The sequence below is a fragment of the Pelodiscus sinensis genome, chromosome 28, assembly GCF_049634645.1.
Source record: "Pelodiscus sinensis isolate JC-2024 chromosome 28, ASM4963464v1, whole genome shotgun sequence".
In the NCBI taxonomy this organism is placed as follows: domain Eukaryota; kingdom Metazoa; phylum Chordata; order Testudines; family Trionychidae; genus Pelodiscus; species Pelodiscus sinensis.
Genome location: NC_134738.1, coordinates 4,145,053 through 4,172,780, shown reverse-complemented (window position 1 = coordinate 4,172,780; position 27,728 = coordinate 4,145,053). Strand labels below are relative to the sequence as shown.

The 27,728-nt window shown below is 57.0% G+C and overlaps 2 protein-coding genes across 2 annotated transcripts in view; one reads left to right on the top strand and one right to left on the bottom strand.

The window, feature by feature from the left end:
* Positions 1-1,972: 1,972 nt before the first annotated feature.
* RETSAT (retinol saturase) lies at positions 1,973-26,945 on the bottom strand. The gene is made up of 11 exons (XM_006129118.4): positions 26,715-26,945; positions 22,093-22,275; positions 14,755-14,996; positions 13,325-13,526; positions 11,818-12,015; positions 10,181-10,300; positions 8,923-9,061; positions 7,284-7,393; positions 6,146-6,312; positions 4,055-4,214; positions 1,973-2,267 (listed from the first exon to the last, which is right to left on the bottom strand). The coding sequence occupies exons 1-11, from the start codon at positions 26,872-26,874 to the stop codon at positions 2,122-2,124; spliced, it is 1,827 nt and encodes a 608-aa protein (XP_006129180.3). The 5' UTR covers positions 26,875-26,945; the 3' UTR covers positions 1,973-2,121.
* An 84-nt stretch (positions 26,946-27,029) lies between these two features.
* The window catches only part of ELMOD3 (ELMO domain containing 3), a 33,108-nt gene continuing 32,409 nt past the window's right edge, over positions 27,030-27,728 (top strand). Inside the window, exon 1 of the mRNA XM_075910958.1 lies at positions 27,030-27,052. The gene's annotated coding sequence lies outside the window, so the exon portion shown is untranslated. The remainder of the gene's footprint in view (positions 27,053-27,728) is intronic.

The window sequence follows — 27,728 nt, the reverse complement described above, 5'->3', positions numbered from 1 at the left end:
GAAGAGGGAGCAGGAGCAGGAGCAGGAGCAGGAGCAGGTACCAAAGGGAAGGTGCTGGGAGGGATGGTTTGGGGACGTGGCCCAGGGAAAAGCTCCCAGATTGTGCGAGGCAGTAACCCTGTCTGGTGCTACTACCTGAGGGTCCCAGGGGTTCCCCCACCCTCCCCACGACAGCTCAACCCCCGCCCCAAGGGAGCTCAGGGCTCCAGAGGGGTTTTTCCCCCAAACTCAGGCACTGCGATACACGTGGCTCGGCAGCTGTGGCTCCTGCCTCTGGTGAAGAGCCCGAGGCCGCGTGGAGGGCCACAGCCAGCCTGCGAGGCTAACCCTAACCACCAGGGGCATGAGCCCCACGGGGAAGAGCCGGCGCTTTGCCACGTAACCTTGCTGGATTTTAAGCAGTCGGGCCCACATTTTCCAGGCTGGGCATCTGGCTCAAGCTGAACGCCTGGCCGGTCCTGGGAAAACTTGCTCAGCTCTCTGAGAACAAGGGGGAAATACTGACGGCTGATTTGCGACCCGGTGGTAGGACGGGGGGTGGCCCGGGGGGGCAAGAGGTGCCTTTTGCTTGTCCTAGGGAAAGCTGCCTGACCTCGTCCGAGCACCAGTCCTCTGAATGGAAACGTTTGCACCGGCTCAAGCCTTAGAGGCAGCTCAGCCTCATTAACTACATTTCCTGCAGAGAAACTTCTAGAAACTTGCAGGGAGCCTAGGTCAGGGCAAGAGCGTGGGGCAGGGACAGGAGCTGTGGTGACGGAGGCAGGCGCTGTGATGAAGGGGGATGGGCGAGAGGGGTATGGAAGGATCCGGCTCAAGGAGGATCCGGGGGGCGATGGATCATCAATCACTGGAACGCTCCCTTCCCGAATATAAAAGGGACCGAGATCTGAGTCCGCATCCCTCTGCTGCTTAGCAAAGACTGTGAAACCCACTGGCCAAGTGTGTCCCTCTTGTGGTGGTCTGTGCAGGAGAACAGCCTACTACTGCTGCTGCTCCGGTGGGGGAGCTCTGGGCTGTGGGTGTAAAGGTCTCCCCCTGGCTGCTGCCCCATGTGGGATCGCTACGGTTCCCCGGGCTGGAGCTTCTGCTGTTTCAGGTTTACGACCGTTTGTGTCCCGAGTGAGGCCGGCAGGGCGTGTGGAACAGGACGTGATTGCGTAACCAGGGACCGGTTATCAGAACGCAGAGGCACCAGGCTACAGCCTGCTGGGAGGGGAACTGCCTTCAAGGAGAGACCCTGGCTGGCTCCCAGCTAAGCTCCTCCTGCGTGTAGGCGGCTTGTCCTGCACCTTGCACTGCAGGAGCTGGCCTGGGGTGACTTGCTTTGGGCCGCAGTACAAAGAAGCGGGAGGGGTAGAAACCTTTTTACAAATGCAACCCGGCAGGCTCCCCTGATCACCTGGCTCCAGCTGCTGGGGCTTTAAGAAAGGCACCAACCGTGGAGCCTCGTTAAAACCAGACTTGGTGCAGGGCCGGAGCGGCGCGGTGGGTGGCTGCTTCTCTGCTGCAGAGAGGGGTGTCGGGGCTTTCAACCCCTAGTGGCACCAGGCCTCCTAAAGGCTCGGCCTCTGCGCAAAGCACCTTCCTATTAACCGGGAGGGGGCGGTCTGTGTTTCAGACCAATGTATTTAACCCGGACCTAGCCTCTCGGGTGCCACGGGGCGCCTCGCTGGGTTCCACGTGCCACGCGAGCCCGTTTAGCCGGGCACGAGCGTTCAGCCCGGTATCAGACCCAACCCTGCTTCTAGCCCACCTGGTTAGGCGCGGCGGGACGAATCCCGCGCTGGAGCAGGCCAAGCGGGAAGCCCCGGAAGGCTGCCGGTTTTGGACGCTGCTCCAGGTGAGGCCCGGGGCTGGTGAAGCAGGTGCGCAGGGAGCAGCCGAGGCCCACGGCAAACCTGCGAGCCATTCGTGGCTATGGTTGGCGGGCGGCGGCTGGCTCCGTACACCATCGAGAAACGTGTCGGGTGGCTTTTTTTTCTTTCTCTGGTTAAGTTTTATTTCACAACAAAGTCCTACGCGGTGAGCTGGGTCACAAGTGAGCGGCTGGGGCCCCCGGCCAGGACAGGGCCCTGCGGGGAGGAGGAAGAGGCAGGGAGGTGCCGGCTGGGGCCCGGCCGCTCAGACTTTCTTCTTGGCGTGGTTTTCTCGGCTGCTCTGCCACAGGCGCAGGCCGTCGCGGTAGAGGTTGCGCTGCAGGACGGCGCTGGCGCACAGAATGGCTCCCTGCAGGGCTCCCATGAAGCCGCACAAGAACACGTCTTGCCCTAGGAGACAACGGCGCCGTCACCGCCCGGCCCTCTCGTGCGCCCGCGGATGCTTGCGCTGAACCCAGCACGGCGGGCGGAGAGCCTGGCGACTCAGCCACTCCCAGTGGGGTCGACAGCTGCCTGAGGCCAGGTGGGGGGCAGCTCTGCACCCTCAGAAGGCACTAGGCTCCAGACACACGGCCAAACACCTGGGTCCCTGCTCCCGGTCCCACACCCGGGACTGCACATCTGGGGCTTGGATCCCACCTGCTGGCCCTACTCCCTAGCCTCCACCCTGTGCCTGGGCCCCTCACCTGGTGTCTGCTTCTGGGGTGCCAGCCCTGTTCCCCAGCTCTGGCCCCATGCCCGGGGCCCCGCTCCGAGCTGGGGTTCTGGCTGCTGGTCCACGGCAGGGTCTTTGTTCCTGGCCCCATGCCCACCCCGAGCTGTGCCCCCAACCTTGACTCCTGCCTGGGTTCCCCCCTCCCAGACACACAGCCCAGCTGGGGGGGGGCAGGGTTCCCCCCTCCCAGACACACAGCCCAGCTGGGGGGGGCAGGGTTCCCCCCTCCCGGACACACAGCCCAGCTGGGGGGCAGGGTTCCCCCCTCCCGGACACACAGCCCAGCTGGGGGGCAGGGTTCCCCCCTCCCGGACACACAGCCCAGCTGGGGGGCAGGGTTCCCCCCTCCCGGACACACAGCCCAGCTGGGGGGGGCAGGGTTCCCCCCTCCCGGACACACAGCCCAGCTGGGGGGGGCAGGGTTCCCCCCTCCCAGACACACAGCCCAGCTGGGGGGGGCAGGGTTCCCCCCTCCCGGACACACAGCCCAGCTGGGGGGCAGGGTTCCCCCCTCCCGGACACACAGCCCAGCTGGGGGGCAGACAGGGATAAGGGGGCTACTTTCAGCTGCCCCACTGCTGCACGGGTCCCAGCGCCGCTGCTGGGAGCTGGCTGCCTGGCCCCTACTTGTGCCGTTGGACTGAGCCTGCGTTGCCTCTTGTAGCCCCCTCGCGAGGGGTCAGGGGAAACGGGGCCCAGCGAGGCACCTGGCCCGAGTTAGTCGGGGACTCCGACCCAGCGCCGGGAGGCAGAGAGCCAGGCCTGGGCTGCTGCAATCAGCAGGGGGGCCTGGCTGTGGAGCCCGTTACCGCCTCGGGCAATTAGGGGCTGTTAGCTGCTGGAAGGAAAGACCGAGCCCCCAGCGCCCCCTGCTGCTGCAAAGGGAGCAGGGCAAACCTGCACCTCCCTCGTCTCTCTTGGGGACCATCCACCCCCCGACTCGCCCCAGGCTCTGCTGCTGGCAGCGTCAGCAGCATGAAACGGAGGGTCCCGCGGGGCTCTGAGGAGCAGCAGTGGCAGGGCCTCGCTGGCGTGGCCAAGCTCTGAGCCGCAGCCCGGAAACCGCCTGCCTGCCTGACCGCAAAGCTGCGGGTCTTGCCGGAGATTTTGATGGGCTTGTGTCCTGCCCTCACCCGGGGCTCTTCCCTTCCCTCTGCCAACCTGCCTTCCCCCACGTCTCAGCTCTCGGAGTCCGTTCCCTGGGGGCCCCCCTCCCCGGCACCACACCCCGGCTCTGCTGTGCCCTCCCCATCACACCCCTCGGGGGTCTCGGCCAGCTCGCTTTAACCCCTTCCTTGCTGGGTTTACGAAGTGGGGAAGGAGGCGGGGCTGGTATTGGCATCCCCCGGGGTGAGTCAGCCCAGCAGCTTGGCTCTGGGAGACAGGGCGAAACGACAGCCCTACTTAGGGAAACTGAGTCGGGAGAGGAGCGATCCAACCCTAGGCCCCCCCGCAGCCATACCTGTCAGGAAGAGGTTTGGCACAGAGGTCTGGGGGCGTAACATGGCAGCAGTCGCAGCCTGCATGCGAGCGATGCCGTGGTGGGCGCCGTACATCTGTCCTTGGGGAGAGGCGAGGTAGTGCTGGGTGGTGAGCGGCGTCCCGGCGGAGACGCACTCGATCTGTGGAAGACCAAGGCAGCGAGTGAGCCCCCGGGCCCTGCGGGCGGGACACGGCGACTGAGCAGGGCTCGTGCGGAGCAGGGGGCCCTGGGTGTCGGCGGAGAGCTGGGCAGCCACAGGGTTATCTAATCAGCCACGTCCCACCCGACTGGCTGGGCTCTTCCCCAGTTTCCCCCGGGGGACTTGGCTTTCCCCTGCGTTTTGGATGGAGCCGGGATGTTCCTTGCTGCTTCCATGGCAGCTGGCAGGGCCTGTTCTCGGTGCTGCAGCCCCTGCGTTTCTGCCATGCCAGGCCTGCCTGGGGGGTGGGGGGGGGAACATCTGGGAGCTTGTTGAGCCTCCCCTGCCAGTTCAGCAGCTGCCCCCAGGGCTACCAGAGGAGGGTGGCGGCTTTGCATTCGGAAGGGCCACAGAATATTTGGAAAGAAAAGTTTGGGACTCAAGGAGGTTTTTCCCCATTGGAGGGTCCCGTCTGGCTTTTCAGATCATTAAAAGAGCTGGCTAGATTCCTGGAGGCTGGGTCCATCAACGGCTTTAGCCAGGATGGGTGGGAAGGGTGCGCCTGGCCTCTGTCTGTCTGGAGGTGGGTGACGGGAGGGATCACCTGATGGTTCCCTGTTGTGTTCCCCCCTCTGGGGCACCTGCTATTGGCCCCTGTGGGAGGACAGGACACTGGGCCGGACGGACCTTTGGGCTGACCCAGGCTGGCTGCTCTGATGTTCTTATTTGCCAAACCCAGGGCAATTCCAGCGGCGCGGGGCAATCCGTCCAGGCTGCTGAAGGAAAACCATGCAAACCGCTTCCCCCTCGCAAACTGGGAAAGGCTACAAACCCCTCTGCGTGCGCCCCACGCGCCTCACAGCTCAGCCACCCTCGCCAATGGCTCCCCGAGGCACCATGTCCCGGGGGGACCCCAGGAAGAAAATGCACAGGGGCCACTGGCTAACACAGCGCTGGGCACAGCTCCACTGCCAGCTAACTAAACTGACCGGACCCCAAAGCAGCGCCGCATGGAGTTCTCAGTGCAGTGTGTGCGCTAGCTAGGGCTTACAGCAGTCACACTGCCAAAACGGGAACTTTTTGTAGTTACTGCTTTCTAAAAGTGCCCCCGAAAGAGAGATTTGGGGGTTTGGCCCATCTAAATCCACTGCAAAACGTGCTGTAAGTGCTGGGCCAAGTCCAGAGTTCCCGGTAAGATGAGCACTTGGAGAGATTCAAATGCCTCCCAGCTGATGAGCAGCAAGCCTGCAGCATGTGTTTCTACTGGTGGTGCACATCCGCCCATGCCTCGCTGCGCATAAAATGTAGCCTGCGCCTCTGGAAAGGTTAGAGGGAATCCTGGCCAGGACCTTGGTGCTAGGCGCTGTACAAATACAGAAGACAAAGATGGTCCCTGCACCAACGAGCTCCTACTCTTACTAAATAAAAGGTCAACGAGCCGCACATCCGGGGAAAAAAATACTGGTAGGACATTCGAGTTGCCCGTCTTACAAACTTGTGTTGTAACAGACGACTGTTCCGAGAGAGGGACTCGTGCTGAAATCCGCAACCCCAGGGGGGCCTACAGATAATCCCACAGGGATCCTGACCTCAAACGGAGGGCAGAGCTAAGGTTATGCGGGGTGACATGGCAGCAGTGGTTGAATAGGACTAAACTATGGGAGTGATCAGCGTATGTAGATTTTGGCCGTGGCACCGTTCCCTGCGTGGGGTGCTGGAGTGCATCCTCCACTCCCTGCACCAAGGGAATTAGGAGCTTGACTTCCTGCAAGAGGTTTCCTGATCCGCTACCTCTCCCCTCCATTGTGTGGAAGTCAGGCTGGGGGCTCAGCGGCCTGAGTCCAACACGGTCCTTTCCTGTAGAACAGACTCTTACGTGGCTCTCACCGAACGGTGGTGAGCAATGCGTCCTAAGTAAAAGGTTTCCTTACCTTGTCCTCCACGCCAGGGTACAGTTTCAAAACAATCTTCAGGATGGACTCTACAAACGCGTCTTTCAGGCTCTCGTACTCCGCTCCCCTCTTCTGGACCGTCTCGTCTTTCCACTCCTCAAACCATTCGTATCGTGCAACCGCCATGATGCATAGAGTCGATTTGCCTAGAACAACAGAGCGCTGGGGGTGCACTGCATGGCCATGGCTGGAAGGCCAGCGGAGCTACGACAGGTAGGCGTGAGCAGAGGCACAGCCAACGGACTGCCCTCCCTTGTCTGGGCTGGTCCCACCAGTGCACGTGGCCTCTCCCTTCAGCTCCTGCCAATGCCAATATTCCTGCCTCTTTGGTTTCCCACATTTCTGCTCATTGCCCCCTGCTTTTGCCCGCCAGTTCTGTCTTGAGTCTCACCCAGACAAGGTCAAACGTTCCTCGGTGCAGCATCTGAGCCTGCTTGAACCAGCGACTCTGGTATGGCTTCTCAGCTGGCTCCGAGTCAGAGGAGCTCCTATTGACCGGCATGAGCATCCTCAGAGACCAGGCTCTTTTCGAGCTCTCGTTTGCCTCCCCTTCCTGGAAGCGTAACTTCCAAAGTCCCTCCTTCAGGACCCATTCATTCACAGCACGACAGACCACCTGTCCCCAGCAATGGCGACTTCTACATGGCTCTCGGTTCGGAGCAACGCAATGCTGCAGGTAGCACCTCTGCGGCGGGAGTAGCGTGGCTGGGCTAAGCGGAGGGTTTTGCAATTAGCCCCCATGATTCCAGCCCTCCCAGGAAATAATCCATTCTACCTCCATGGGGAGAGGACTGTGCTGTTGCAGGTTAAATTGCCAGCCAAACCGCCACGTGGGTGAGCAACGAAAGGCAACACAGCACCACCAAACCGCCTCTTCCCGCACAATCATCTCCGTGAAACTCTAAAACATCCACTTCTGATGGAGGCAGCTGGCGTCCCTCCCTCCTGCCCCGGGAAAACGGGTCCCTGCATTTGCAAAACTGGACAGTGGCTGGAAAGACGGTCACAGACGCCCAAGAAAAATCCCTTCCAGGGGCAGCCCGTTGAAAACAAGGGCTAGATATCGCTCCTGCTCACCGCAGGGTCATTCTGCTCGTGGTACAAACGCCGTCCTTACCTGGGTATCTCTCCTGCCAGCTGGGGTCCTTGCTCGAGGGGGACGTAATATACAGCATGGGAATGTTCTCTGCAGCCTCTTCTCTGGAGGCGGAAAAGAAGCGATTCATGCTGCAGAGAGAGGCAGAGAAGCTGTTCAGCAAGTTGTGGCTCATCAGCGGAGACCTGGTAGGCGGCTGCTAACACCTCCGGCCTGCTCTGGAATCTCTGCCGTGACCCCTCTGCACGGGAGGCGAAGAGGCTTGTTTCGTGCCCCCAGCTGATCCTCCTTTGTCAGCCACCAGCAATTAATACTCTGGGATTTTATCCCGCTGGTATTTATCCAGTTGTTTTACCAGCTTACTCTGTGGTGCTGCACAAAATCCAAACACAGACGGCGTCGCAGTGGCCCAGAAGGAAACTTTCAGCCTTGTGTGACCTGAGCTGCTTATCGGCAGAAGCCTTTTGCTGGATACTTTCCTCCTAAACCAGTGGTCCCCAACCTTTCGGGGCTGCCACGTGTCCGGGGGCGGGGCCGCTCATGCGCCGTGCGCCAGGGGTGGGGCCGGCCCAGATCATTCGGCGGGCGCACATAAATGCCCCAGGGGGCACCGCATTGGGGACCACTGTTTAAACATTCGCCTAATGTGCCCCTATGCTCCACTTTCCTCAATTTACCTTCTTGCCCTTCCTCGGGCAATAGAGCCTGGTCTCTGGTGCAGAGGCTCTGGGAACCTCAACAGCAGGGATTCGCAAACTTTTTGGCCTGCGACCCACCCTGCTCAACGCAGACCTTTCTGCGGACCAGCCAGCCAGCCACCCACGATCACAAAATGGGTGTGGCTGGGAAGGAGGGTGCAGGAGCGGGCTGTGGTTCTGGGCATGAGGGGAGAGGGGGGCACTTACCTGGCTCCATGCCTCCTGCCACTCCCAGGCACCATCCCTGCTGCTCCCATTGGCCCTGATGCTGACCAATGGGAGCAGCAGGGAAAGTCTCATGGGGAGTGATTTCCTGCACTTCGGTTTCCCCCAGTCGGGAGCAGCAGCGCATGGAGCCGCTTCCAGCCCCTGCAAGGCAGACCCGGCCAGTGCGGCTCACCCCATCCCTGCAGCAGGAAGCCGGGGCTGGTGCTCCAACCTTGGGGCGGGTGGGAGGAAGGGAGAAGCGCAGGACGGGAGCTCCTGTGCAGCCTCCCCAGGGGTGGGGAGGGCCCAGAGCCCACGGCCCACCGGTAGGACGGCTCGTGGTCCGCAGACCACGCTTGGAGAACCACTGCTCTACAGGGTTCCTCGATCTCCTGCCTCGCCTCATCTGCGACGCTCTAATGGTGCCGCGCAAATTCCTGCTGTTTCTTTTTTGCATCCCTGTAGCCTCCAGGCCCTGCTCGGCCCGGTGTGCGCACAGGCGGCCTCTGTCCTGAAAGGGGCCTGCACGGACCACACCAGGCCAGCCTGTCTCCGGCGTGCCGCTTAGGAACTGCAGCGGTAAATCACCCGGGCAGCCTATGGCCAAGCAGGGCACGGAATGCGCCGCGCGGTGCCGACCGGCCGGTGGCCTGGGCGGACGTTGGCGTAGCGAAGAGCGCTCCAATGCTGTGGCAGGAGCCAGCCCAATCTGGAGCCCCAATCTGGAGCCCCAATCTAGAGCCCCTGTCCCTTACGCTGCGTCCAGGTCCTGATGCGGGTAGACGTAGTAGTTGGTGCCTTCCAGGCCCAGCTCTTCCTTGGAGCCTCTGAGTCCCACGAAGACGCTGAACCCCGCCAGGCCGTGCTCCACCAGGCGCAGCGGAGTCTGGGTCCCTGCGGGTGGGGGGCAAACGGAGGGTGAGCGTCCCCCGCCCCAGAGCGACCCTGGGCTGGACCGCGGAGACATGCCGGCGGCGCCCTCGAAGGCTGAGCCCAGCCGCCATTCCCAAGCCGGGTTAACCCTCCGCGCCGCCTCTCTCGCTGGCATTTTCCAAATGGGGTCGGCTTGACGGTTCCCCAGTTTGCGCTGCAGGCTTCTGCCACCGTTCAAGGCTCTACTGAGCGACAGGGCGGTAACACGCAACCCTCACTGGACATTTGGATTCACTTAATACGTGGCCCCCATTAGCGGTGGTGCTGGGGCTATTTTTAGGGTGGGGATGCTGAGTTGCCGACTCTCCCCCCCCCAACTCGTTCACTCCCCACCCCAGGCTGGGGTCACACCTAGGGTTGCCAGCTCTCCTGGATAGACCCCATTGCGCAAGAAGGCATAGGCGTGGGACCTACGGGGCAGGGGGTGCTGCAGCTCCCAGCTTTGCACCCAGGATCCCAGCTCCATGTGCTGGGGGTTCTGCTGCTGGCCCCACGCCCAGGGGTGCTGGCCTAGCACACTGGCGCTTTGCTCCAGGCCTCAGCAGGGCGTCGAGGTGGACAGGAGCAAGGGAGTTCAGCACCTCCACTTTTAAAAATGTGCCGATGCCACTGCACAGTTGTACCCGGTCTGGGAGAGTTGGCAAAGTTGGCTACAGCTGGAGGTGGCTGTGGAGCCCCAGGCTGGTTGCAGGACCAACCCCCCAAAGTTGGCAAAGTCGTGGGTCTTGCTTTAAAAAAAAATCAATGTTTTTATCGCACTTTGTTGACGTCATTTTCAAAGTTTTTCCACGTACTAACAGCCTCCTCTTTAGGGGGGTTAATGCCAGTTTTGGGCTAATTCTACAATTGGTTTTGATAAAATGTGATTAAAAAAAATCAATGCAAATGACATGAAAATGGCAATAATACCAAATGGCCAACGTTCCCCCCACACGATGGTTTGGGACAGACGCGTGAGAGCTACGGTGCAGAGAGGGCGGGATGCGGCGCCGGGAGGGGAAGGGGTTTGGGCACGGTGGTTCTCAGGCGCTGCCCGTCGCTAGGCGCGGTGGCGTGGCAGTAAAACGTGGGGTGTTTTACCAAGTGACGCTCGGATCTCTGCCGGTAGCAGCCGCTCATACGTGTTGAATATGCCAGCATCAGAGATCACAACCGGAGCAAAGATATTCACGAGCTCTTGGCCTTTCTTGACGCTCACACCTGGAAAGAAAAGGGGAGGGGAAAAAAATTGTAATAATCCGTCCGTAGGCCACTTTCTGCCCTGTCCTGGGCCCGGAGCCCTGTGCTCTCCTGGGCAGGTCGGAGGGGCGGCCCCACGGCCTGTGAGCGATTCGGGTGCAGGCTGGGTCTGGCGTGGGGTCTCCACAGGAGCATTTGGAAGTAGCAAATCCTGAATAACCAAGCGGAGCATTTACCGGGTTTGACGGCCTGGTGTTTCCGTGGCTTGGGACGCGTTACACCCATTCAACAGATGCCCAGACACCGCCGTGGAGCAGGTGATAGAAAACCATTAGGCCGCCGAGGCTCCGAGGCGAATGGGAGGACTTTGCATCTCGGAAAACAGGGCTGCCCCTGGCTTCCTCACTGCTGCCAAGGGGACCTGGGCTGTGTGGATGCTGGGCAGCAAGAGGCAACAGGGGTGCTAGGACAGGACAGCCAGGAGGGGCACTTGTCACTGGGAATCGGGTGGTGGGGTGTGCCCGCCGGGGACTTCTCTCTCCCCTTCCTTGCACCCTTTGCCAGGCCAGCTCTTGCCGCGCTCACCAGCGCCCACTTGGCTTCCCCTCCACAAACTGGGCGCACTCGCCCTACAAGCCAGCCGGGCCCCTTCCCCTGCAGGCTGGAAGAGGAGAGAGATTTGTACTTGTAACATACTGGCAAGGCCCGCAAGCGATGGCCATGTCAGCACGTGGCTAGGTCAGCGCTTGGGGCTGGGCCTAGGCACGGCTTACCCGCAGCGGGGGCCTCAGCCCCTTGGATGTAGGCCGAGGCAGTGCCAGGGCAGGAGGGGGCCCCATGGGGACTGCACGGAAAGCAGAGCAAAGCCCCAGTCTTTCTGCAACACGCTGGCCCGTCTCCAACAGCTGCTCAGCCCTGCTAGCACCGATCGCCTCCTGCGTGGGGTGCGCTCTGCACGTGTGGACACTGGGAATAGAAGAGTCTGACCCTTTGGACGATTAATCAACAAGCATCAGCTGATCGGTCTCGGTTATGGTTATGCGTCGCCTCCCAGCCCTGCTCCGGGGAGCTGGCTGTCACCCTCGCTGCAGGCTCTGTGGTATAAAGCTTATACGGCTGAGTCTACAGTGCAGCTGGCTCCCCGGGAGCGGGCAGGCAGCTGGGAGCCGGTGCGTGCCAGGAGCTGGTGTATAAGCCGGCTCCAGGTGTATATCAGCCCCCGGCCCTGCTCTTGGGGAGCTGGCTGCTGCTCTGCACTGTGGGCTCTGATACAAACCCAGTGGTGCAGGGCAGACACCTTCCTGGGAGCAGGGCTGGCAGCTGGCTTATACTATAAGCCAGCTCCTAGTGCGCGGTGGCTCCTGGACCCGCTCCCGCGGAGCCGGCTGCACTGTGGGCTCTGCAGTATAAAGCTTTATACTTCGGAGCCCGCAGCATGTGTAAGTGCTAGGATTTAAGTGCACCCCCCCACACCTCCTCTCCGCCGGGAGCACAGTGTCTGGTTCCTTGGTCGGGAGACTTAACGCCGCCTAACTCACCACAGGCTTTGCCGTCTGCCGTCACCAAAATGCTCTGCACCGGAGCCTTGGTTAGAACGGCCCCGCCCGCCTGCTCGATCACCGGGATGGTGTGGAAGGCGATTTCGCTGGGGCCTCCTCGGGGGTACCACCCCCCCTCCATGTAGTGATGCACCAGAATGGCGTGGAGGGCGAAGCTGGCGCTGGCTGGAACCACTCCTAGAAGGCAGAGCAAAGAGGGGCTGTTCCCGTGCAGGGCTCCGTCAGCCGGGCCTGCCAGTGCGCTACGAAGCCAAAGCCCGTCACTGGAGCCTCTGAGAGCCAGAGCGCGCAAGGAGCAATGCCGCAAAGACTAATACCAGCTCAGTTCCCGCTCTGGGTTAAGATAAGGGAGACCAGCACGCTACTTTGCTGATGGCACCAACTCAACCCCCCGTCCCGCTAACAGTGACAAGGTAGAATTTTCATCGCTTAACCGGTTAACTATTTGAATGGCTATTTACATCCCTGCTCCTAGCTTCCAGCTTTTCCCGGTGCAGCGTGGGGGAGGACCGAGACCCAACCCTTTAGGATGTTCCCATGCGATTATTTGGGCCGGCTGCCTCAGTTTACCTTGGGAACACAAGCGAAAGCAGAGAAACGGAGGTAGTCAGTAATTTAACCTGGCTGGAACGTCACCAGACAAGGGAAAGGCACTGCTCCGACATGAGGGCTTTCCCTGATGAATTTCAGAGGCCTGCTACAGGCGATGGAGATGTCAGAGCTTCTCAACAGGAGTATACTAGCAAGGGTGAGGCAACCTAAATACAGGCTGGACCTCCCTGTCCACCACCACCCGTGGGACCTAACTGGTCCTGGCTGAGGGATTTTGCCATGCCAGGGAAGGTTACTTCTGGGTCTGCCACCCCACTGGGCTTCCCGGCTCCCTGTGCTGCCCACTGGACTTCCTGGGTGGGGCCAAGAGCTGGGAAGAGAACCAGGAGGGGGCGGGAAGTCCTGGTGCCCATTCCCGCCCCCCCTCCTGCAGCCTGAGCTGTACGCCAGGCTCTCTGCGCTCCCCATCCGTAGCCCAGCTGGGCCGTGTGCCGGGCTCCCCCGCATCCATAGCCCAGCTGGGCCACGTGCTGGGTTCCCACCCCCCTGCAGCACACCGGAACGCTCTGATCCTGGAACATCCATGCCAGATCATGGATGTTGCCAGACCAGAGAGTCCCAGTTTATCAAGGTGCAACCTGTACAAGGCTTACTACTAGCTCCCCATACAATCTAATGGCACCATTCGCCTAAATGCAGCCATCTCTGGGGTTAGCAGCACCAGGAGTTCAGAACAAGCTGTGCAGAAAATCGCCCTTGACAGACACCGCAAGGCAAACTCAGCGATGCAGAAAGTGAAGGTCAGCACCGGGCCCTGCCCCACACTCCATGGCCAGGCCGGGTCCCCTGTCGCAGACAAGACCCAGCTTTCTAGGGGCAGTCCTTGCAGGTATTTTCGGAGAAGCCGGTCTGTTTGCTAAGATGAGGCCCGTACCATAAGTGGGAAATATGTAGCTAAGTACCGCTCGGAGCTCTTCGTTTGTGGTGAGTTCACTGACCACGTCGGTCAGGCTGCGGGATGCCATCTTAAAGAACGGAGAGAACCAGGCCAGCAGGCCGGTGCGGCTCAGGAACATGGCCAGCGGCATAGGCAGCATTTTCAGGATAACCATGTGGGTAGTTCCTTGGGCAACTTTCTGAAAGGGGGGGGAAAAAACCAAGGGCCGTGAAGACACATGCAGATGGCTTTGGGGACTCGGCTGGAGCACGAGCTCAGCGTCATTTTGCCGGGGGCCAGAGACATTGGTTACCCGGCAGCTCCTGGCGATGCCCGCACGCTGCCCGTTGCCAATCGCTTGATAAAATACTAAGAGGCTGGGTCTGCTGCTCAGTCAGGCCTGATGACAGTGGGGGCCTGGGAGGAGGGGCGGGAGAGGGAAAGAGGGCAAGGGGGGCAGCTTCCCTGGGGCTCAGTGATTGAAAGGAGCCCAGGGTTTCCAGCTGTGACAGCGGTGGCTGGAGCTCCAGGCCCTTTAAGTGGCCGCTGGAGTGCTGGGCAGCATGCTCTGGGAAGCCTATCCCAGCCCCGCCCCTTCAGCCTGAGGCCCCGCCCTTCAGCCTGAGGCCCTGCCCCTTCAGCCTGAAACCCCGCCCCTTCTGGGAACACAGAGTCAGCCCTGCCTGGGCCAGGGGCCTGGCCATTCTGAGCACAGGCTGGCCGACAATCTCCCACTTTGGCTCAAGAATGCTGGCTGCCCTGTAGCGCGCTCCCCGGATCTCTGATACCCTGTGGGCTGGGGCCTTTCCCTCTCACAGAACATGCCGTACCGCCCTGAGGACAGTCACTGTCCTACCCCCCAAAGATTCAGCCACGTGCAGGGCGGATCGGACCCCCACCGCAGCGTGGTGAACACGCGTCCCTGGCTGGACGGGCACGGTAACTAGGTGCACTCGGCGAGCTCGACAAGGAGGCAGGGCGCCTGTGCAAAGGAGGTGGCCTCCACGCTGGCCTGTACGCAGGTGGGCAGTGGCGTGGAGAGCCACAGATCTGCTTGGGAGTGGTCCCAGGTCCCTGCACAGCTGCCAGACGGGGTGGCACTTGCTTTCCAGCGATGGGCGGGGCTGCCCTGCATTGCAGAGTGGAGCTGGGGTGGATTTCACCTCCCCGCTAGCCCGGGGCTCCATCCTCACAGAGCCTCAATAGCTGGGCTTCAGGCGCGGGGGAGGGTGCATTTCACTTTGCTCTTCAGCTGATTAAAAATCTCACAGCTTCAGACATTTAGTCCTGTCATGGCTAAACCAGAGCATCCTGGCGGGCCAAGCGGGATGCTCCCGTGTCCCTCTGTTTGCAGAGAGCTGTGCTAGCCGGATGCCCACTGAGACTCGGAAAGGAGGAACTGGCATCCCAGAGAAAGCCGGTGTTACCTTTACAAGTGCCACAAATTTCTCAATAGCCACGGCCTCATCCGGAAACTGTTTCTTTAGCTCCTCGACGTACTCCTTCTTCCCGCTGTACAGCCGATAGGTTTTGCCATTTCCGGGCTCCCCCAGCACGACGGCGTCAAAGACAGGCGGCATCTTAGTCCACTGCAGCTGGCCTTCTGTGAGCTGATCCACGAGGAAACGTGCCAGGAACCTCTCTTCTAGCCGCCCTATGTAATGAATACCTGGAAGGCAACGGCAAACAGTTACACAAGAAAGCCGAGTCCAGAGATAAAGAGGTAATGGGAGGCTGCCATGTGCGGTGCTGGGTAGAGCAGAACCTCAGAGTTACAAACGGCTCCGGAATGGAATGTGCGTAAATCTCAAGCATTTCTGGTAGTTCTCTCAAAAGCTTACAACTGAACCGTAACTGAACACGGCTGTGAAACTGTACCACGCAGAGGAAAAATGCTGCTTTTAATCATCTGAATTTAAATGCAACAGGCGCAGACTTTCCTTACCTTCTCAGGTGTTTTTTTAAAATCCCTTTAAGTAGTTTAACATGGTATCCTGTATTTGCTTTTTCAAAAACGTTTTGGTCCCTGTTGCCTGACTGCGTACAGCCTCTCTCCGATTTACGAACCGGTTACGGACCAAGCAATTGGTCGTAATTCGGTTTGTTCATAAGTCGGACCCCATAGAGTTACATGCAACCGTGCTGTTCGTAAGCGCGGATTGCATTCGTAACTTGGGGTCCGCCATTTACGACCGCTTCGGTTGTAAGTCGACCGTTCGCAACTCGGGACCAGCTGTACTTCCCATTCCAAATAAGGGGTGTGGCTGAATGGTGAGTTAGTAACATTGGTGGTTTTTAAACTTGGTGGTTCTAATGCATGCGCAGAAGGCGAAAGGAGTTTTTTTACTAAATACATTGGTGCCAGGGAACCTCACACGGGACACACTCCATCCGGTCAAATCCTCAAATGCATGAAAATAAGCAGGTAAGGGTAAGATTTCCAGTGATCCATGGCTCACACCTCCTCCTGCTCTGTGGATAAATGCTCCACGAGGCTTTCGTTTCCACCCGTAATGCTACTGGACTTACTATCATCCCGCTTGCTCTCACACAGGGCCTAAATGAAGATCTCCTATTCGTGTGACATGCCTGACACCCTCACAGTTCATACATTTGGAACATTATTCTGCTTTCACATTGCAGGGGGTACTATTCAAATCATTAAGTCGAATGTGTCAGTTAAATCACATTTAGGAATGAAATCGAGGGCTGGGCCTGATTCGCTATCACAGGCAATTTTTAGATCAAGCTTGGACATTTTTCTAAGAGATCTGTTCTAGTTCGAGCCAGAATGTTGGTGGGGAAACGTTATAACCTATGCTATGCAGGAAGACGTGATCACGGTGGCCCCTTCTGGTCTTGGAATCTGATGCTACTAGTGGCATCAGAGCAGGGCAGAGTTAAGGTTGTTTGAGTGACGTAGCTGTGCATTTCTTACCTTAACACGCCTGGATTACTTTTAAGTTTAATTTTATTCATGATTTCCCTGCGTTTGAAATGCTAGTTTTTGAGATGAATGCAAGATATCTAATGTTTATACCTTTAAGTAGCTTGTATGTACTTTCAGCCTTAATTCCAATTAACTAAGCTTTTACCTGGGAAAGAGATTACTCATTATAATCAGGACTGTCACTGAATCAATCACAATTAATCACACTGTTAAACTATAGAATACCAATTGAAATGTATGTTGTTAGAAGATTTGCCCCGTATTGCTTGGGTCCTTCAGTGCAGGGGTGTGGGCAGTGCAGGAGTCAGGGTTGAGGGGCTCAGGGCAGGGGGTGCAGGAGTCAGGGCAGGGAATTGGAAAGTATGGGGGGTTCAAGGGAGGGAGTGGGGGCAGCAGGGGCCATGCAGCCTGGCTGCCAGCTGCTCTCCCGCGTGGTGGAGGCTGTGTTGCCTGCTAACAACTGTTTGCTGGTATCAGGCACTTGCTGCCCCCCGTGGTCATTCTGGAGTGTAACTGTCCCTGCTATCACAGCCTCCCTTTCTGTTTGATGAGAAACAGTCACATTCCAGGCCCATCCCATTGTCCTAGCACAGCCAAACCCGGACCTCACTTTAAGTTATGATAAGAAGTAGCTTGCAGACTGAATTGGTGGTCCTAGCTCCTACCATTTAAGAGGCATTCTTGAACAAACAGACTCACAGATGGACGGGCGGACACACAGACGAACAACCTCTATTATCTAGTGAATTTTTGGATTTTTCCCCCCTACATTTTCAAATATCTTGATTTCTATTACAACACAGTGTACAGAGCGTACAGTGCTCACTACGTATATTTTATTACAACTATTTGCACTATAAACTGATAAAAGAAATAGTATTTTTCAGTTCCCCTCATACAAGTACTGTAGTACAGGGGTGGGCAATCATTTTTGATGGGAGGCCACTCCAAGAATTTGGAACGTGGTCGAGGGCTGCACGCTTCCATGATATTAAAGGAGGGGAGGTGGGGTCTGGGGGGTTGGGTGCAGGAGGGGATTGTGACCTGGGGCACGGGATTGGGGTGCAGGGTCTGGCAGGGAGCTGGATTGTAACCTGAGGCAGGAGTAGGCATGTCAATGGTCAACCAGGAAGCATCACCTTTATTGGGCAATGCTTTCCGGTTACCCAGTGGACTGGCTGGGCTGGATGCAGGAGATGGGGTGCAGGGTCTGGGAGGGGCCTGGGTGCAGGAGCAGGGGTGCAGAGGATTTAGGTGCAGGAGGGCTGGGGTGTCAGCAGCCCAGCAGATCTATCAGGCAGGCTCCCTGCCTGTCCCACGCCCTGCACACTGCTCAAAGCCGCAGGGGGCCCGGGAGTCTCTGAGCGCCTTTGCGAGCAGGGCAGGGGGCGGGAATTCACACGCTGCCTGCCCTGGGAAAACAAGCAGCAGCCATGGGCCAGTTTGTGGCCAATGGCAGCTGCGAGATTGTGCTGGGGGTGGAGCTGCACGTGAAGCCACCTCCCCCCCCCCCCCCGGCTCATTCGCTCAAGGTGGTGCTCAGAGACTCGCAGGCCTCCACAACGTGAGAGGTGTGTGGGGGCAGGGCAGCAGATCTGGCAGCTTGGCAGGTCAGACCTGGCCCGTGGGCCATATTGTGCCAGCCTGCTGTCGTGCAAGCTCTCTATTGTGAGAGCGTAACTTTCACACGTAGATTATTTTGCTTATGTAACTGCACTCAAAACCAAAACCATGTCAAACGTTAGTGCCTGCAAGTTCACTCAGTGCGACTTCTTGTTCAGCCAATCCTCAGCCAAAGAACTGCAACGATGGGCGATATTGCTGCTGCTTGTTTACAATGTTACCTGAGCGTGAGAACAGGCGTTCGCAGGACACTTTCAGAGCTGGTGCTGCAGGGTGTTTATGTGCCAGAGATGCTAAACATTCATATGCCTCTTCATGCTTTGGCCACCACCATTCCCCCAGACATGCTTCCATGCTAACGACGTTCATTTAATTAACGCCTTTTTTTAAATGGGTCTGAGCTCCTTGAAGGAGAATTGTAGGTCTCCTGTTCTATTTACCTGCATTCTGTCATGGCACGGCTTTCTCCGATGAATACCCAGCCGACGTGACAATATGCAAAGAAGGTAGCAATGTGAGATTTCTAAAGATAGTGACAGCACTTGACCTAAGGTTTAAGAATCTGAAGTGTTGTCCAAAATCCGAGAGGGACGAGGACGAGGCGTAGACCATGCTTTCAGAAATCTCAGAGCGTTGCTCTTTTGAGGCAGAAACTACAGAACCTGAGCCATCCAAAAAAAATAATCAACTTTCTGCTGGTGATATTTGACTTAGATGATAAAAGTGAGTACGTATCAGTCAGCTCTTATCAGCATGGACGCGTATCCCCTGGAACGGTGGCTAGTGCACGACCTTTCACTGCATTTGGCACGTAGATGTATCTTACTATACCAGTTACAATTGTGCATGTGAACCCCTGGGCACACTTTCAAGTGACTTGATAAGCATGAAGTTGGCAACACTGATATTTGTCTGAGCAATTTGCTGACCAAGAAGTGGGACAAAGGGTTGAGGGCCACACTCTTCCATGATAGTAATAGAGGAGGTACAAGGTCTGGGGTGGAGATTGGGTGCAGAAGGGAGCTCAAGGTAGGGGCTGGGGGTACAGGATCTGGGAGGGGGTATGGGTGCAGGAGAGGATTCTGACCTGCAGGAGGGGTATAGGCTCCAGCGTGTCACATTGTTTTGTTTTTTAAATGTAGTTTTTTTTAAAAAAAATTCTACATTTGTGAGCTCAACTTTCATGATAAAGAGATGGCACCACAGTATCCATATTAAGTGAACTGAAAAATACTATTTCTTTTTATTACAGTGCAAATATTTTAAATATATAAAGTGAGCTCTGTACTCTTTGTATTCCATGTTGTCATTGAAATCAATATATTTGAAAATGTAGAAAACAAACAATAATATCATTTATTTAAATATTTTTTGCATAACAGCACAAGTAACTGTGATAAAAAAATTCAATTGCATGACAGTCCTAATTACAATACACACAAAGACAAAGCCCTGGACACCCCACACCCCCATCGATTTTTGGACATCGATGCAGCAAAGATTGCTACAAATAAGCCCTGAAAAACAGAAGCCGTCCGATGCTGCTATTTGGTTCCTCCTTGGGCAAATGTGGAGAGGGGTAGGCTAGGAGAGAGAAGACGGCATTCCGGGAAGGGGGAGGAAAGAGGATCTGGGTGGGAAGTCTCTGAGAATCTGGTCCAAAAAATGGGCAAAAAAACCCAAACCCTAGCCCATGGGCTGCATCCGGCCTGCTAAGCCACCGTATCCAGCCCAATGGGAGCCTCAGGCAGGCTCCCTGCCTGGCCCGCTTCTGCCCACCCCTCAGAGCGGCCGGCCTTGGGGCCATGTGTGTCTGTGAGTGTGGTGAGCTGGGGGGAGGGTGGGGATAGGCTCCGCACATTGCCCCCACCCCCAGCACGATCACGCAGCTCCCATTGGCCAGAAACTGGCCAATGGGTGCTGCTGGGGGTGGGCGTAGGTGAGTGCGCTAATACTCCCCCTGCTTGCGGTGCTCAGAGAAGCACCTGGCCCCACAGCCGGCTGCTCTGAGGGGTAGCCAGGGCAGTTCTCCTGCTCTGCTATTGGCTGGGAGCCACCTAGGTAACCCTCTGGCACCCCAGCACTCCCCCCACTCCGCATGTAACCCAAACCCCCTGCACTCCCGCTCCTGCACCCATACCCCCCCCAGCCCCTGTACCCCAATCCCCTCCCCCAGGTCATCACTCAACCCCCTAAACTCCCTTCTGCCCCCCTGGCCTCTCCTACACCTCTCCTGCAGGTCAGAATCCTCTCCTGCACCCATACCCCCTCCCAGCCCCTGTCCCCCAGTCCCTACCTTGAGCTCCCTTCTGCACCCAATCTCCACCCCAGACCTTGCACCTTCTCTATTCCTATCTCGGAACAGTGCGGCTCAGCCACATACCAAATTCTTGGAAAGTCCCGCCCCCAATAAAAGAGATTTGCCCACCCCTAATCTGGACAGAAGTAACCTACCCCCCCCCCCCAAGCAAGAGTGCGGGGGGGGGGGGGGGGCGCTGTGCCCCAAAGCACTGTTTCTTCCCAGAGTCTCTCCTCAAGACAGCTACAGGCCATCGGCCAACATTGCTCAATCTAGGCCGTGGGGAACATTTTACAAGCTCAGCAAACAGCCCCCCTCCCCGCCCTCCCCCTCCCATGCTCATGGGGTGAAATCCAGGCAACAGAAACCCATGTGCCTCTGGAGTCCAGCTGGGAGCTGCCGAGTGGGGTGGGGAGCTCGCGTCCCAGCCATTTCGCCTTTCGGCCCCCCAGCCAGCTCGTCCGCAGGGCGACTCGGAAGAGCCGAGAATGGTTGTTGAGGCCAGTTAGCCCGTCCTCGGGCTCAGACCTGGCTGAGCTGCTGCCCTGCCCATCACCAGCATTCTCCAGCTTTATATAAAGTAACCCCCCCAGGGCAGTTCAGGGTGGCCCTCCCACGTCCTACGCTTGGGGGGCCCTGCGGCGGCCTCCTTAACCGTGGCACCAGGACCCAGAGTGGCCCAGCAGCCTGCTCGGCTCTGCCTCGCCGGCCTCTCCTGGCCCACTTTGCTAGGTTTCTCCCAGCCCCAGAGCACTTCACTCTCCCCTGCCACAGAGAAGCTGCTGGGGAGAGTTTGCCCCGTGCTCTGCACCTGGGGCATGGACGGGGGTTGCCCCAGCCCCTCCCTCCTGCCTCTGACTAACAAAACGTTAGCCCCAAAGCAAACACTTCCAGTATCTCCGGGCAGCGTGTTTCTGCCTCCTCCCAGTACCAGCAGGTTGCTTGAGAAAAAACAACCAGGATGCCCGGAGTGTTTCTGCGGCAGCTGTGACGCATTGGCCTCAGCCGACCCCCTTGTGTGGCAAGGAGAACACAGGGTGCCTTATTCCCCACGCTCACGCCTCAGCCAGCGCCCCGGGGCCAGGGAGGTGGAGGTGAGAATCGCAAGCCTACATATTGGCAGGGCAGGTTTTGTTCGGCGCAAGGAGGGAGCCAGGGAACGGCAGGCACAGGACTCACTGCTGGACGGACGGCCCAAGGCGCACACGGCCGCTTGAACAGGAGTTGAAGTGTAGAGCCCAGAGCAAGACACGGCCAGGCAGGGACGCCAGCGGCAGGGCTCCTCTGGTCTCCTGGGGCTAATAACCTCTGCGAGTGACCTGGCCCAAGCGGGTCTCTGTGCCCTTGTGCCTACGCGCTCTGCTCGGTTTCTCCGGTCCCAGCCTCCTCGGGCTTCAGAGGATTGTGATCAGGGATGGAAAAGGTTCACCAGTAAGCCTCACCCACTGGTTCTGGTTCACCGGCAGGGGCTGGAGCAGCTCCCTGTCTACCCCGTGGCAGCCCCTGTTTGTGGCGGGCCCAGCCACCTCGCCTGCCATCCCCTGCCACAGGTTACACACCGGCCCTGTTCCTGGGGAGGTTTCGCTGCAGGCTTTGTGGCATAAAGCTTAAACAAGCATACAACTGCTAAGATTTGTAGTGCACTAATTAAAATTAGTGGTTACGTGGACCCTAATTTTAACAAAGAGTGAGAGAGAGAGAGAGAGAGCATGCGTGCCTCAGTTTCCCTGGGCACTGCAGCACTATCTGCGTGAGGATGGGAGGCTGGGCGTGACTCACTGGGGAAGTATATGCAGTCTCTCACGTCCTGAGGCCCAGGTGACAGCAAATAACACTATGTGACTGGATGGGGGTGCAGGGTCTGGGGACCCCCCCAAATCCCATGACACTCACCCACGTCGAACTCAAAGCCCTTCTCGCTGAACGTGTGGCAGCAGCCCCCCGCCTTCCCGTGCTGCTCCAGCACCAGCACTCGCTTCCCAGCCTTGGAGAGGAGCACGGCCGTGGCCAGACCCCCGATGCCGCTTCCGATCACCACAGCGTCCAGATTCTCGGGGACCTTGGCAGTGGAGAAAACTGGAAAAGAAGGAGACGGTTGTCAGCACGTGGCCACCTCCAACGACTCCTTCTCCCGCCGTCGTCTCTGGCTCAGGATCCGCCCCATTGTTTGCGGTTGGAATGTAGCTCTCCAGGCCTGCCTGCAAAGAGCGGAGGTGGATTCTTACCGCTTAGCTTCACACAGGGGTATACGGACAAAGAATCAAAATCACCGTCTGCCTGCGTGTGGCTGCCTCTCACGGACAGTCTGAGGCAGCGCTGGGCAATCTAGGCTAGCGAGTGGGCCGCATGAGGGCCCTCCTTCATCTCAGGGGCCCACAAGATTGTCGTAACCGAGACAGGCTGCCAGGACCGGGCAGTTTTGCTCACGACACTTGCGCACCTAGAATGTGCAGGCGGTGCCGGTTGCACCGTCGCAGCACTGTGATTGGCTGCAGAGGGAGCGTGCGGCTCTCACGGTCAGCGTTGGCTGCGATCCGCACGCCCCTCCCTTCCCGGGCCCTGGCTTTACGTGCGTGTCACTGTAGTAACACTGGTAGGAAAAACCTGCACAAATGGAAACCAGCGGAATCTGGCAACAATGGGCTGCATGCGACCTACAGGCGGCAGGGTGCCCACCGCTTGTTTGAGGCCTCGATCTTCAGCCTTTGGTTACAGCTGCACCTGCTGCTTAAGCTGGCAAACGTGCAGTCACGTTCTCACACAGTCACACTGCAATAAGGCACTTTGGGGCGGTTAGAAAGCTGACCCCATTGGCCACCTCCAGATACAGGGAAGATCCCAGAATGTCTAAAGAAAACGTAGGCTGGCAGCTTCTGTCTGGCACGGACCCACTTCTCAACAGCCGGAGCTGTGAATCCTCATTTTAAGGATAAAGGCAAATCCACAGTTTCGCATGTGTGCTCCCCACTTCTCTGTCGTTGATTGTTATGGTCTTGGTTTGGTTCGTCGATTGTTTCTGTCTGGTGTATATTTAATCTGGCTGGGTGCAAACCAATTAGAATGGTGGGACAGGGTCGGGTAGATAATCCTGTGCGGATCGATGGGTTAGATTTTAGTAAAATGACGTACGGTGTAAGAGAGACTATTACTATCTCAATTGGGGGCAAAGAGGAAGTAAGTTGGGAATAGAGAGAGAAGGCAAAAGGATCACTCCAACGGTTGGCATCTCGGGACACTGCTCTTCTCTGTTCACAGGAGAAACACCAGGGAATTGGGAAGGGGCATTTATGTTCTAACAGACTTGTGTGATGGCTGCTGGCCCATCATCATGCCCTAGCTGAGGCACACAGGCAGGCCCGGCTGGCACTGGGAAGGGCATGGCGTGCCGTAAGGAAGTGGCGTCTCAGGATGGAGGCCCAGTCTCAGCTGTGCCGGTCCTGCCGCTTGCCTGTTTTGGGAGAGGGCGTCTTTGTAACCAGGGCGCCAGACTCTTGGCCTGAAAGCTGCAGTATAAATTCACTGTGTGACGAGCACGACTGCGGGATGGTTTTGCCGTGGTCCTGGCTCCACTGGCAAGATGAAGTCTCGTTATAAAGGGGGCACGACCGAGTTAGAACCCTAGAGCAGATTACCCCGTGCAGAAGGGCCTGTGGCCTCCAGAGAAACACACGCGCACAGGCACACCGAGTCCCAGCGCATTGTTAGGTCCATCCCACTGTGACCCTCCCTCTGTGGCTCAGGAAGGGGACCTGAGCGGTGACGGAAGTGCACCGGGCAGGGATGTGTGTGTCCTGACAGCGAGCCCCAGGGTCGCTGCTGAGAGCCAGCGGGGCTAGTGGCACCGCTCTCTGGAGGGGAGCCCGAAGGAGCTCTGTTTCATCACCCACTAAAGTCACTCCAAATTGCCCCTGGAAAAAGCCAGGGGTGACATCAGCCTTTCACAACTAGATGCCAGGATCAAGATTCCTCCTGCCTCACCGGTCAGTTTCACAGACGGACTCAGAGCTAGAAGAGCATGGAGAGCATCCTCCAGGGAGCAGCGCGAGATTGTTCCCTACAGGACATTAACAATTATTTATATTTCAATAGCACCCAAGGCCCATCAGGTCCTCACTGTGCTGTCTGGAGAGTTCTTGCCAAAGGGCTGATCATCTAAATACCTCTCCAGTCAGGCAGTCGGTGCCCCAGACAGCAGGACTGTCCGACTGTATTTCACAAAGCCCTGGCTGGGATGATTTAGTTGGGGTTGGTCCTGCTTCAAGCAGGGAGTTGGACTAGATACCGCTAAGGTCTCTCTACTCCTACAACCCTTGTGCCACAGTAGAACTATTTCTCCAGTTCCTTGGTCTTCGTACCTTTCACCTACACAAATAACCAGTGGTGGAAGCAGGTTGTTATCTTCCACATGGAGCAGCCTGCTGAGAGAGACTGGATACAGTTTGACAGCAGTGGAAAGTGGCCTATCAGGATGCCTGGCTCTGGGAACAGTGTGTTCTAGTGACTGGATAACACACATCCAAGCACATTCCTTCTGAAAGGCAGCAGGGCAAAGTGGGGGAGACTGGAATCTGTTCTATTAGTGATGGGGGTTCTATTGTAGCGCTGTCTGATGTGACCTCTCAGTTATCTTATCTGTAAAATGCTCCACTGATAGCTATTGCTCGACAACTAGTGGTAGGGTTGCCAGATGGTTTAACCAAAAATACCGACCCCCCCCCCCCCCAAAAAAAAACCACCGGGAAAAAAAATCTGTTGAGAAGAAAAAGCGGGGGGGGGGGGGGGGGGGGAGGGGGAATACCAAAGTTGTTGAGAGGAAAAAAAAAAAAAAAGCACTGCACCTTTAAATGGCCCCATGCTCCTCTCTCACCCACCCTCGCTAGATGCGGCAGGGGAAAATAGTCCCCGCCAGGCTTCCCATCCGAGGGAAACAGGAAATATGGGACATTTTACATGTCCGGTATTTTCTGTTTTTTTTTACCGGACTAACAGATTTATTGGAGTATAAGCTTTCGTGGGCAAAGACCCACTTTGTCAGATGCATCTGACAAAGTGGGTCTTTGCCAGAGTTGTTGACTCAAGTCTCACGACTTGAACTCGAGTCCGACTTAAGTTGCCTAGGTGACTCCACTAGAGACTCGACTCGGGTTCATTGTCTGTGACTTGAGACTTGACTTGAGACTTGCTCATTTTGTTAAATCGACTTGGTGAAAAAAATTGTCCGAAAATGCCGATATCGATGGCTTGTACAAAAGTGACTTGACATTTTTAAAATTAAGACTTGAGACTCGACTTGGGACTTGATTCGAAAGTGACTTTAGGGACTCGACTTGAGACTTGAACTGTAGTGACTTGAGGCTCGACTTGGACTTGACAATGATGACCTGAAGACAACACTGGTCTTTGCCGTGAAATCTTATGCGCCAATAAATCGGTTAGTCTATAAAGTGCCAGATGTCACACATGACGCTTGGCAAGCCTGCTGAAAAAGCGAACAAGCTTGTGGAAGGAGCTCTTCCTTTCCCACGATGTAGAGAGCAAAGTGCAATTTGCAGAGCTGAGACTAGATACTATTAATGTTTTGGCATAAATCCATTCATAACTGTGGGGCGTCCCCTACCCCAGAGTTGCAACATGCCCCTAAGAACAGAATCTGCCCCAGAGGCAGAGGCAGAAGTAGGTAGGAAGAACCAAGGAACAGGGGGAGTTTAGCCCCCTCTGTCGGATCAGAACACTTCTCGCCAGACTTTGGAACAGGCGTGGAAGGTGAATGAATGATTAAGCTGCACGTCATCAGGTGTTTCTTCCAGTCCAGTAATTTGGCATTACCTAACAGGGTGTGGGCATCACCCCTGGGCAGAGAGGCTCTGTTATACAAACCAGTGCAGAGAGGCTCTGTTATACAAACCAGAGAGGGTTATCTCGGAGTCACAGCTTTTGGGAGGAGAGAAAAGGGAGGGAATGCACTTCCTTGTGGATTGCAGCCTGGAATTCAGGCACATTACCTAACCCAGGGATGAAGTAGGCCAGTGGTTCTGTAACTGACGGAGAGGTGCATGTGTGTGTGTGTCTCTGTGTGTGTGTGTGTGTGTCCAAGGTTCCAATCTAGATGTGCCTGGCGGTGAGGGTGGGGGAGGGGGAGGAGGGAAGATGGACATTCAGGCAGGGGGCTTTAGTGCTGGAAAGCGGCTGGGTCAAACCAAAGGTCCATCCAGCCCGGTGCCCACGCTGCCGACAGTGGCCAATGCCAGGTGCCCCAGAGGGAGTGAACAGAACAGGGATCTCTCCCCGGTCACCTGTTCCCAGCCCTTGACAGACAGAGGCTAGGGACACCCACCCTGCCCAGCCGGGCTAATGGCCATTGATGGACGTAACCGCCACGAATGTATCCAGTTCTAGTGTGAACCCTGTTAAAATCCAGCGGTAAGGGGCTGCTGCTCCCCCTACTCTGCACGCCCCCCTCCCCGCCCCTGCCGAGGCTGCAGCCAGGTGCAGCCAGCACAAGCACCTTCTGGTACCTTGTTTGAGAACCTTCTTCCGAACATCCTTGTCCGTCACCAGGGGGGCTGGTGGCCTCCTTGAGTCAGCAGAGAAAGGGTTGGGGGAGCTGCTGCCGGTGAGATGCCTCCTGAGCACAGCCAGTAGGAGGAGGACAAGCAGGATCCAGTACAGCCACATCGCTGCACGGTGTCTCCCCCAGGAAGGCCCTAGCCCCTGGAAGCTGGGCAGCCCTCTAAAAAGGGCACCTGCCCCTCCTTCCAGTGGGCTGGCCTCTGCTCTAGTTCAGAAACTTCCCCTTAAAGGCACAGTCATGATTTAAGCCTGTGATTGAACTGCCAAGAGATTTCAACGCTCAGTGAGTCTCCAGGCCCGTACACAGGAATTTCTGTGTGTGTGTGGGGGGGGGGAAGGGGGGATGGGAGATGGGAGATGCTTTGTTTGTAAACGTGGACGGCAATATTTTTAAATATAAAGGAGTTCAAAATAGTCCTGCAATGAGCGTGCCTAAGAGAGGTGAATGAAAAATATAAGTGGAAACAGTGATTGGTAAAATGATTTTGTTACGCTAAAATGTGTACAGCAATACAGGTTTTATAGAAATTAGCTTCTGGGATCATACTGTAATATCATAAGTGAAAAACAACATTTCAAAATATTCTGTCTTTGTCTTCCAAGTTTTTCAGTTAAGACTATATATAGGCTAGTAGTATAGCTTTTAGGTAACGTCAAACTTTTCTTCATGACAGTAAGCGCTCAGCAGCGTCTAAGACATGTTCATACAGGCAGTCCCCGGGTTATGTACAAGATAGGGACTGTAGGTTTGTTCTTAAGTTGAATCTGTATGTAAGTCGGAACTGGCGTCCAGATTCAGCTGCTGCTGAAACTGATCAGTTTCAACAGCGGCTGAATCTGGACGCCAGTTCTGACTTACATACAGATTCAACTTAAGAACCCCAGGGATCCCCAAGTCAGCTGCTGCTGAAACTGATCAGCGGCTGATTCCAGGAAGCCCGGGGCAGGGGCTTCCTGTA